Here is an 11887-nt window from a genome sequence, read left to right as displayed (position 1 = left end):
ACAAAAGAAAGACAAAGTAACAATAGCTGATTATACTATTATGCTTTGTATCTGAGATGGGCACATTTTAATTGTATCTTTCAATGCCCTTCTTATAGGTTCATAGATGTTTATTAGGGTAAATATCACAAGTTCTGGTACCCTTGATAAGTGTAAACAGGAGCTTGGGAGGTGAAACATTTACAAGTAGGGGCCTGGGAGATGAACTATTTACAGGCTGCCTGTGTCAATTAAAGACATATGCACCAAACCAGGCACAAATTTCCTGTTCCCCATCCAATTGTCCAAGTTACACCTGAATTGGGTTATGAAAGAAGTCTGCTTCACATTGATGGGAAGAAGTGCACACCCAAACATGGACATGAACCCAGGACCCTCACATTAAAAGTCTAATGTTCTACTAGCTGAGCAACCTGGGCTTCAAAGTGAGAATCAAACCCTGTACCTTGTGTCTTTGAGGTAAGCACCTTAACCATTATACCATCATCATTTGCCCATGTCATGTAATACTAAGGCACAACTGTCTGAATATAGTGCACATTTTCTTGCATCTAACAAATGTCTTTTAATCTCCTGCATAATCCTCTTAATTTGATACTTTAGAAATTAAGTTCCTTAAGCATGACAGAAAAAATAACCTTGTCTATCCCTTCATATGCCCTGGCACTGAATACCCTTGTAGTCCCTTTGGGGAGTGCACCTCTGCTCATTACACTTTGTCCTTTCGGTCTGTCTTTCAACTTATTAGCAACATGCATACCTCCATCCACTAATGGCATTGCCTTGGCATATGATAGACCTATGGGCTCCTTTGCCTCCTGACTGGTTTGCATCAGCATTTGTATCCTAAATGCCCACAGAGAACTGTTAGAAAGCACATCCTGAACAATTACAGATTCCCTCAGTAATTCCACCCATAATGCCTGGAAAATTCAGTGGCCTACCTGCCACATTTTGTACACTTTCCTAAGGTGGTGCCTTGCCCAAATGTAACAAATACTTCCCTTGAAAAGCCTTCATGTTGTCCTTCTAACTCATGGTCCTTTGTATCAGAACTGACTTAAACAAAAGCCACTTTACTTCATCACATGCTGTTCTATGGAGGGGTAAAACCAGTCCCACTTCCAAGGTAGGAAAGGGGTTTTATTCAAGAGTATCTTTAGTGCCAAAGAAAGAAAGAAAGAAAATGCTTGGAGATGAGTTATTGATCTTTCCTAAGCCTATTTGTGATGGTGCCTGTATTAAAAATGTCACTTTACAACCTGTTTCCTCTTCTTCCTTATTCAAGTTTCCTGGTAACACTTGATTTAAAAGGTGCTTATCGCATTCCTATTTATCCAGACTTCAGACTTTTCTTAAGGTTTTGTCTATCTGGATCACACTATCAGTTTTTTGCCTTAGATTGTTCACAATGTTCTTGTTCCATTGATAGCTCATTGCAGGTTACAAGGTGTCCACATTTTTCCTTATTTTGACAACTTGATTATCTTTTTAAAGTATCAGGAGTATATCCTCGGTGAGAGATCACTTGCACAATCTGAGATCCCAAGAGGACATTCAAAAGTCTTTCTTGACTCCTCCTCACATGATTGTGTTTCTGGGTTGTCAACTAGACATCACAGTTAAGAGTTTTGATTCCACAGGAAAAAAAAATAGATCTGTATTAAAATCTACGTTTAGGGATTTCGACTCAGACTTTGGTAGCTGTGAGGGAATATCTTAGGATTTTGCGGTCTCATGACTTCTATGATTCTCAAGATACCCTAGCAAGACTGTACATGAGAGAGACTGTGATATTTGAAGTCTCTTTGGTCCCAACACCAACACCCTTGTCTTTCTAGATCTCAATTCTGTTTTTTCAGAAGAGAAATCACTTGGTGGAGACAATAGAGTTCCCTAAACCCAGGTCTCTCCTTCTCCCTCAATGTCCCAGTGAAGTCAGTCAGCTCAGATGCCTCGGACTTTGCCAGAAATGCAGTTTCACGTGGGATAAAAGTGCAAGCTATGTGGGACACCAAGGACAGATACAAGCAGATGCTTGCCCTGATCATGGAACTGAACTCTCCAATCATTTTGGGTCCCCAGGACCTCTCTGAGTTGTTACAGACAATACCACGGTCATGCGGTACATCAACAAGCAATGACCAGTTTGTACCCCCTTTGCAGAGTAGCCATGTTAGCTTGAGATATAGCTTCAGAACACAATCCCACTGTACAAGCAAACTACATTCTGTCAGAATAAAACTGTGTGGCATACACACTGAATAGGACTAGGGCAGACCCACACAAATGGAAACTAGATCGAGGGGGGTCTTCCAAGACTTGATCCATTGTGGGGAGTTCCCATGTAGGCCTCTTTGCCTCCTCTCAGAACATTCAGTTGGTAAAATTCTGCTCCAGGACTCCATGCAAGAAGGTCTGGCAGACAGATGTCTTTTCCCTGGAGCAGGAATGTTCCAGTATGTTTTTCCACTCTTTCCAGCAATATCCAGTTTACTGCCTGGCTCCCTTTAGGCACCTGTTTACTCAGGACATGCAAAGGGTACTAAAAGAGGCAAGAAAAACCTGCTGCCAGAAAACGTTATATGAGCAAATGGAAAATGTTTTCTAGTTGGTGCTAACAACATAACCAGCACCAATTCAGGGTTAGTTATTCAGTATATTTACAATGTCTGTGTGAGTTACTATCTTGTGGCCTTTTTTACTCCTCTATCAAGGTTCATTTATTGGCCATTTCAAGAATTTTGCCCATGAATCCTTCTCTTTCAGTGCATTCTCTAGTCAAAATGTTTTGAAAGGGTTTTTGTATGAGAGGCCTCCGAGAAACCCAGCGGCCACTTCTTGGGATATTAATTTTGTGTTATAGATGCTAGCACATGCCCCATTTGAACCAAATGATCTGAACGACTTGAGGTTCATAATGTGGAAAACAGTTTTACTGATTGCTGTGAACTCTGTAAGAAAGGTATCCGAGTTGAAAGCTGCTAGGTGGGAGGATGGTAGAATGGTTAAGGTGTTTACCTTGCAGACACAAGGTGCAGGGTTTGATTCTCACATGGGGTAATTGGCTAGGCTTAAAATGGCCCACAAGAGTAATTAGCCTAGTACTAACCTATGAACCTATAGGTCCTGAATTATTCCACATGAATGGGCCATTTTACAGGCCAACTCTAAGGCTCCCAGGTTCTCACAAAAGGATTGCATTCCATTCTGATTGATAGTGTTTGTTCATCCTGAAGAATTTGCCATCACTTCATTCATGCATGCTAACAGCCCTCTTAATGATGAGGCACCTGGTCAGACCTGTCTGCTACATCTGGGACCAGCATCCTGAATCAGGCCTACTAGAACAAGAAACATAGTCAGCTATGAACTTATCCAGATCCTTAACATGCTGCACTCTGGTAGTGCATTAATTTCCTAAAGTAATATGGCATAAAATGCCTTATTACATTACCCATTACTCCTTTTCCACCCATTTGACTACTAACTGTATATATCAACCTCATGTTGTCTAATCCAAGTAGAACTACGTGATTTCTCAACTTTTGAATCCAAAATTCCAAACCGACTACTGGGAAGAATGCCATATCACTAATACTGACTAACCTCCTGCTCACCATGCCTTGTAGCCATTTCCCTCAGAATAGGCACTCCTTATGCTACTCTTTGAAACAAAGTCTTCCTAAAACATTTGGAAGTAGCGCCTTTTCCTTGCTTCATGCTTATTTCTGTAACAGACTTATGCTCTTAAACCTGCAAATGATTATTTACTACTTCCAGTTTTCCTAATTCTTTCTATTACCCACATCCTTTGCTGTGACCTGGCAGAGCTCGCCTCCTTTGGTAACAAACTTGTGAAGGAGCTCCCCACTCGTATTACCCTACAGACAGGATTCAGCAACTCAGTTAGTGACTGCAGCTATTTGTAAGTTTTTGGGCTCTCGCTATGTCCAGCAAAGTCCTTTCCAGTTTCCTCACTTTCTCCCCTCAGAAGATGTCAGTGTCATGCTACACTGTCAACTGCTATGCTCAGAAATAAATTCTACGTCAAAGGCCCTTCTGACTGACCTCTGGTAGAAATACTACTTACTTCCTCTACTGAATCCCATAATTCACTTTGCCATTGGTGCTTGTAATTTAGGCCATAATCCAGTGAAAGGATGCGTTGAATCTCCTAAATCTGCACAGGCTACAGAGCACAGTACTGACAAACATCTGTCCATGTATCAGAACCTTCAAATGCAACCCAAAAAGCCCTGATCTTTTATATGCATGTATAAGATCATAAAACTCAACTCTGTGTTGGCCTTAGGCAGTGAGGCTGCTCTTCATTTTGCCTTCACTTTCTCCACTGCATCATCAAAAGATGAATAAGTTACAGATACATCTTTCTCCTTTTTAATATATTTTACTGGCTGTCTTTCAGGATGTGAAAGTTGTGTATTAATTTGGATTTGCCAAGTAAGGCAAATGTATCATGGATTCTTTAATGTTCTGCCAAAGTAGCTTGTTGAAAGGTCCTAACAGTCTTCCTGGACATCTCTTATTTTCCAGCCATGCCCTTACTATTTCAAATATTCCCTTGCATCACTCTCCAATACCACTACCATTCAGCGTCTTAGCTGGAATTGTGAAACTCTATAAAAACTCCTCCAACATAAAGGCAGCTATCTTCTTGTCTGGATATTTATCTAACCACTTGATTATAATTTCATTTCTTATTGGGTAGGCCAGGAAAATTATATTTTGCTTATTTCCTTGAAAAGTCAACTCTCCTTTGCTGTGTTGCAATCAAGCCTAAAATATACCTCGATCATATGAATAACCTTCCCACATACCAAGCAACCATGTCTGTATTTACACCTAATATACAAATAGTGTCCAATATTGCAGGTGAAGCAATTGTCCTTTGATTTCCCTGCCTGTCCACCATGTCCCTTGACTCTGCATATCCATGACTATGCTCAAACAATGAAACCACAAACTGCAATAACCCCTTCATCATTCTTAACTCAACTAGCCTGAGAAATTTCATGTCCAACTACTTCTATAATGAAATATCCCCTTCAAATTAGTCGATAAACATATAACATAAATATTTAATGTATGGAAAATCATCAGATTAACAAAGTGCAGTATAAAGCTATTCAAAAGACTATAATGCAATTATTTTGCTAGTTTAGATGTGTGCTACTGCACAAGCAATGTAAGGGCTTCTCCTGCCCCCTTGTTTTTTTCTGTATTTGCTATATCCAAAGTTGCATGGACTCAGTGAAATGGGAAATGTCTTAAAAAAAAACAGGAAACTGGCCTTTTCTATCTCCTCTGAGTCCAACTGTCCATAATAAAACAAATACTGTCACATTCTCTTTTTAATATCCCTTCACCTCCTTTGCTAATATCTCTGTCTCTCATAGTCACTTCTATCACCTGGACCTTCCTCATTAGCCTTGTACATCTCAATGAATCCTACTTAATATTTGAATTCAGCTTGATTTTGTTGTGAAATAACTGTTGACTGTTATGTGTTTGATATTAATTAATATTTTTTGTATCTCTGTCTACAGAATCATGCTTTGATTAGTTGTGCACTTTATCGCTGCTGTTCTGTGTATGTACATTTATTATGTAACTCGTGTTATGTGTCGGCTACTCATTTTGTAAAATAGAGTACTTCTTCCTGGCTCTCTTCTGAAAATGGGAACTGTGCCCAGCCCGACTTTCCTGGTAATCAAAGCAAGAATTACAGTAAATAAATAAAACTGCATTCACATCACTTTGGAGACTGTTCTTCCAATGCTACTGTGCAGAGAGAAAAAATCTGTACCCCGTTATCTTATGTTTTCCTTCTCAGTGCCTTCCTGCTTTGCTCTCTCCTAGCATTTTGCTTATTGTCCTTTCTGTGGTTATTCATTTATTTATTGTTTGTGAGCTGGGTATGTAGTCTGGTCAATGAGCACTTGTCAGTGGCTACCTGGGCCTGTGACAGAGTCATGTTAATGTGTTTTATCCCATGACAGAGTTACACATAGCATACTATGCAGTTAGTTAGATGAGTTTTAAATTATATGTGGACATAAAATAAGACAACAGGACATATTAGGATTTCAGTTTAAACAGCATTAACATGTTACATAAAGTACGAAAATTGTCATGAAAAGGTTGCATTTATGTATTATTCACAGTCCTTTGAAGCAACTGCATGCATATAAAGAATCATATTTTTAAGTTTTGCTTCAAAGTCTACAGTGATATGCTCATTGTGACTCTGTGCATGTAGCTGATTTCAATATTTAACCCCTGTCTGGAAAATACTTTGTTTTTTCCCCAATAACTAAGGCAATTTTGCCAGAATGAATGAGTAGTCCTTTGTTCTTGGTTTGGAAGGAGTAGATGGGTGATCTGATTTGTAGTCTTGATGATTTCTTACCTAGTGAACACTGAGAAAATATCCATATATTAACCCTTAGATATCTGTCTTGCTGCCCTCTTGGTAAGTTACAACTCAACTGGCCACTGACGCATATCCAGTACTGCCAACATGTTTTTTTTTTCCATATGTTTTCTACAGCCCATGTTTTCTAGTTCAGGCAGTAGTCCCTGCTGACACTGGTCCTAAGTCAATACTTTTTTCTAACTTACTCAGCAATATTGTAATCTGTTCCACAGCTGTTGCTGCATTAGGATTAAAATATATATCTATCTGACACCTGGGCATGTACCTGCATTACCCTCAAAACACATGCATGACCGCCAACTCAACATAGCTATCCTTATTCTTATTCACTAACACCTTCAAATCTGACCAGGTAGTAATGGTCCAACAACAAAAGAAGGCCTCATTTTAATAACACCAAACTACTAATGTACGCTCTCCCACCTCTTCAGCTGACGCTTTCTACTATTTATTTTCCTAATGTCCTACCATGACATTCTCATCTCTCTAATAATAAGCTCTGTTTCCATGTCTGTCATTTTCCCTCCTGCTCCTTACTCCTCCGCATCTCATTCTATTATTCTACCTATTTTGTCAGCGGAACACTCTGTTATTTCTCACCTCCATATATTATTACAAATATAGTCAATATTTTGAAAAGCTATATATCAGTTTATTTGACATATGGTATTCACTTCTGCAAAGTGTCTTGTAGGAATTTTCTCCTCTTGTATATAATTTACTTATCAGCTACTGTAAAATTTATGTTTGTTTTGTGGAGCCTTTCTCCACAGCTCATTGTAAAATATTTAATCTGTTGCAGAGCTTTTCTCCACTTGTTTATAATTACTCATCGACTACTGTTTAAATGTTTTTGAACTTGTAGAGATTTTCTCCCTGGGCCCCCACTGAAAACAGGCCATAGTCTCAGTCGGACTTTCCTGGTTACCAAGGGACAACTAAAGAAATAAATTTCTGCTAAACTGGAAGGCTTTGTATTTACCAGGTATATTTAGGTTCTTCTATGTCCTACATGCATTTATCCACACCCACCACCCCTGGAAGTTAAGGGTGTAGCTAGGGATACTCTTTGTACTTGACAAAGCACATTTTTTCTTTGCATTACTCCAACATTTTATCTTTCATCAGGCTATATTATGTTTACAAATATCTAAAGTAATGTGTCTAACAGTAGGTACATAACTTACTTATAGAGAGTATTGCTAATTAAAAAAAAAATAGTTTTAGAAGGGAAACACAGAAAATGATGTGTACGTGAGGGGTGGCAACATAATGAAAGATATGTACATTATTTTTAATGTCATGTGGGTTGGGTGCAGTAAAAAGAAATTGTGAGCACAAAATTGAATGTTTTGGCTACCCCTGCTGGAAATATATAAAGTAAACAAATGTGTAATGTAAGGAAACATGCTCAACCCCTCAAATAACAAATCTGGGTCTGATTTTACAGTTTTGGCAATACCAGAAACTGCAAAAATCCTAATTTAGATTAGTCTATCATCAATATTGTCTACTGCATTGCAATACTTCAACAAAAAACAAAAAAAAAAAAAAACAAATGGGTGGTGCAGTGGTGTAGCGGTTAACTTTGTCGTTTCACAGCAATAGGTTCTCCGGTTTGATTCTTGGCTGGTGTGCCTTCTGTGAGGAGTTTGCATGTTCTCCCTGCATTTGCGTGGGTTTCCTCCCACATTCTAAAGACATGCGTCTGGAGCATTTCTCCCTGGGCCTCCACTGAAAACAGGCTCTGTGGAGCCTAGTCGGACTTTTCTGGTCAACAAATGTTAACTAAATAAAATGCACAGGCAGGGATTATCACATGTTATTGTTCTGCATTCATAGTTGTGGACAGTGGGTCAGTGTTCATTTACAACTACCTTTTTGTTTAAATGTGCTCTCTCTCAGTACCTTACAGTTACCATGGTGGAAGGTCTCAGGGAATCAGCAAGCTGCTCGAATAAAGTGTGCACCCCTGTGAGTGCACAAGCATGACAAATCCTCCCAATCATTCAAAACCTTTATCAGTAAAAAATAAAAAATGCTATAGTCACTAATCCTATCAACATGAAAGATATCCTGCCCAGCAGACTACAAAAGTTATCATGCATATTCTAAATTATTAAATTCTACAAGTATCACAGTTCATTTTACTACGTAATCTAAAATAAGCCAAAAATAAAAACTGTTCTGGCGAGACTTCAAAGTTCATAGCAATCATTCTGCAGCTTCAGAAAAGTCTGCTTAATCATTACTTCATAAACCCTATCACTTGGTCTAAGTGATGGTAAATGACCACAGAAAGACCAATACTCTTTGATTATACAATCAGCTACCTCCATGTGCTGAACACACACACACACACACACGCGCGCACGCGCACTCGCGTGCACACACACACACGCTACCTATCTGCTCTCAGGTAGTGAAGCAAAGCAGAAGCAGGCAGCTATCCATTGAGTACAAGCTTATCTCTCCCCAAAGAGTGGCATTGTGGCATGAACATGTAGGCCTTGAGGTAGCTGGGCCATATCTCTCAACCTATTAGAACAAAAAATCTGGACAAAGCCTAAAATAATGGGGGGACAAATAGGGACAGATTTTAAATATTGCCCTTACAAACTTAGAAAGTTGATAGAATAATAGGTTTAGCATTAGCATGAATTTTCTGAAGGATGTGAAATCTTAAACTCAAATGTTTGTCATTATTTAATTATTTAAATCCTCAGATATTTGCCAGAAAAGTACAGATTTTGGGAAGAACACACAAAAATATGAGGCAAAAATCTGGGCATTCTGTGAAAATGTGTACAGTTGAGAGGTATACTGGGCTCACAGATAAGAAAGCAAGTACTGCTTGTCTGCCCCACCATGGAGGTCAGTGTCCTTTGGAATACAGTACTTTGAAAATCCACTTTTCTTCACCTCTACTTATACATAATGCACTTTATTTAATGTAAGCATCGTGCAGATCTCTCGATTAAATTGTCAAGATTTTTACCTCATACTGTTGGCCTCTTCCTCATAAAATTTTGTTTTACTGGCAAATCATTGAGGAATGAGTTCACTGAATAACATGCATTTGAGTTTCAGACTTCATATCCTTCAGAAATGCATACTAATACAAATCATGTTACTCTAGCAACTTTCTAAGTTTATAATAGAAATATTTAAATTTTGTCCCATTTTTTGAGCCTTTGTGCCCGCATTACTTTAGGCTTTGTCCAGATTTTTTGTTCTAAGAGTGAGAGGTATGTTGCACTAACATTCTGCATTGCTTTCCTACAGTAATGACAGTCCAGCCCCTTCACTGCAGAATCCCACGTACAGGCAGCACCTCTACTTTCCCTACCCTTCCCCATGCTGGTTCTGCCTTATGCACTTATCTGTATCTGCCCCTTACTGCCACCCCCACACACACACACACACAAACACTTTGGGACGTAGCCCTCCACAGATAACTGTTGCCAGCCGCCACTTACTTGCTAGACTACCATTTGAGTATCCTTCAAGCCTAGCACACTGAACATTCCCTTTACAAATAAGCCCTATCCTTCATGAATGGGTGTGGGTGGGGGGTTGGCAAGCAATGAAACTAGAAAAGTTGCACGTATTCTGTTCAGGCTTTTACTCAGTTTTCTCAACGCAGCGCGCAGGCTATAAAGGGTTGACTTATCTGTGGTCTAGTAATGGCTTCAGCAGCACAACCCGCAAGCAAACTGCATGCGCAAATAGCATTTCCACAGGAAAGCAGCATCCGCAGCTTTTTTAATGATAGCAAAGTGCGTCGGAAATATCATTTGGTAAACATTTCCTTCAAAAGTGCATGAGCAATAAGAAAAATTTTACTAGCTCGTAGAAAAAGAGATTTTGTTGCTAGACTCTCGGTGTCAGTAACCAGAAAGAAAACGGGGAAAACGACAGAAAGAGTCCTAGATACATGCATCTAAACAATGGGAATTCCTACTAGGTACATTCTTGTATCAGAAAAGCGATACACCCTACGAACGTAGCAAGCTCCCCTAGAGGGCGCACCTTGTAACAATATAGACAAAGTGATGAGCTCGTGTAGGAACGTTCTTTTCAGTAAGAGATGGGGCGGATCCTTTCCCCACAAAGGAAGCAGGGGATTGGCGTATACTTGAAGTATATAATAGCGCTGTAGCGAGACTTGCAAACAATGCAGCTGGAGCCGAGCGGAGCTGAGAAGGTACTGGGCTGGGATAAGCGCTACGCACAGACTGCAAAGCCAGCGGGGAATTAAGGCAAAGTTGGAGATTGGAAGCCTCCCTAGTACTTTATTTTCTGAGGGGGTCTGGAGATACCTAAGTTTCTTCACTCTTGTGTGTACTTTACAGGACTTAATTTTTGTTAATCTTATCAATGAAGGAGAGGGGACCGAGTCAGAAACTGTCAAGTAAATCTGTGATGGATTCTAATATGAATGTGAAATGCAAGATCGTGGTTGTTGGAGATAGTCAGTGTGGAAAAACGGCTCTGCTGCATGTATTTGCTAAGGACTGCTTCCCAGAGGTATGTTGCTGGAGTCTTGGACTTAACTGGATTTGAGACTTGGGAACTAAAGAGTCAGGTTTCTGATTTGTGGGGTCTTCTTGCCCGTTGGTGTGTTGTTTAATTTGATTTTTATCCGTTAGCTCCATTTGGGTTTCTTTCGAGTTCTAAGTTGTACTGCTGATGGACCTTTACATATATGCCCAGTTTGAAATTTTGTTTCAAATGTTTCTCGAAGTCGCTAATACTTCTTATGGGTTAGTTTCTATTACTTGATAGCTTCATGCATATATGTATGTGGAGGTTGACCGTAGCCTTTTTCTTTCCTATTCAGAATTACGTACCCACTGTGTTTGAGAATTACACAGCCAGCTTTGAAATCGATACGCAGAGGATAGAGCTGAGTCTGTGGGACACATCAGGTAAGAAAGTAAAACGGGCTTGTGAAATTAAGGGATGCACTTTGGTACACAGATGTGAAACTTGCAAGGACATCGTACTTGAGATACAGCAACACGGGTGTGACTGAGTCTAATAACTGGGCTGTTAGCCCAGTGTTTGTTATGCAAATCTACCTAGTTCTTTGTACATACCACGAATCCCATTTTGATGTTCAGCATCTTTCTGGGCTGTAAGTAAAAGTGAAAATCCGTAATGACCCCATGGCTGTGAACCGGATTCTGCTTCTGGATCACGACTGTGAATGATAGAGACTTCCGTAGAATAAAGCCATCTGATTACGCTTGTGCTTCAGCAGATTGTAGCATTCACTCCTGCGCCTTTGCCTTGCATGCCCATATTTGCGTGATTTGCGCTCTGCCTATACACTGACTGATGGCCACCCAGTAGGTTATGCCCTGACACGGCGGTGATTTATTCGTGTGATACGGGCTTCCTTAGTACTTAAAAGGGTTGAGG

At 39.8% G+C, this 11887-nt stretch overlaps 1 protein-coding gene across 1 annotated transcript in view; it reads left to right on the top strand.

Annotated features, from left to right (window-relative positions):
• The first annotated feature begins 10599 nt into the window (after nt 1-10599).
• Nucleotides 10600-11887, top strand: part of RND3 (Rho family GTPase 3) — a 98984-nt gene continuing 97696 nt past the window's right edge. Inside the window, exons 1-2 of the mRNA XM_044074879.1 lie at nt 10600-10990; nt 11304-11391. Of these exons, the coding sequence (XP_043930814.1) occupies nt 10841-10990; nt 11304-11391 (238 nt within the window). The 5' untranslated portion in view covers nt 10600-10840. The remainder of the gene's footprint in view (nt 10991-11303; nt 11392-11887) is intronic.

This window comes from Protopterus annectens, chromosome 6.part0, assembly GCF_019279795.1.
Source record: "Protopterus annectens isolate FY-2018-M chromosome 6.part0, PAN1.0, whole genome shotgun sequence".
Classification (NCBI taxonomy): Eukaryota; Metazoa; Chordata; order Ceratodontiformes; family Protopteridae; genus Protopterus; species Protopterus annectens.
Note: the sequence above shows the minus strand (reverse complement) of the source record. Positions and strands in the feature narration are given on the sequence as shown.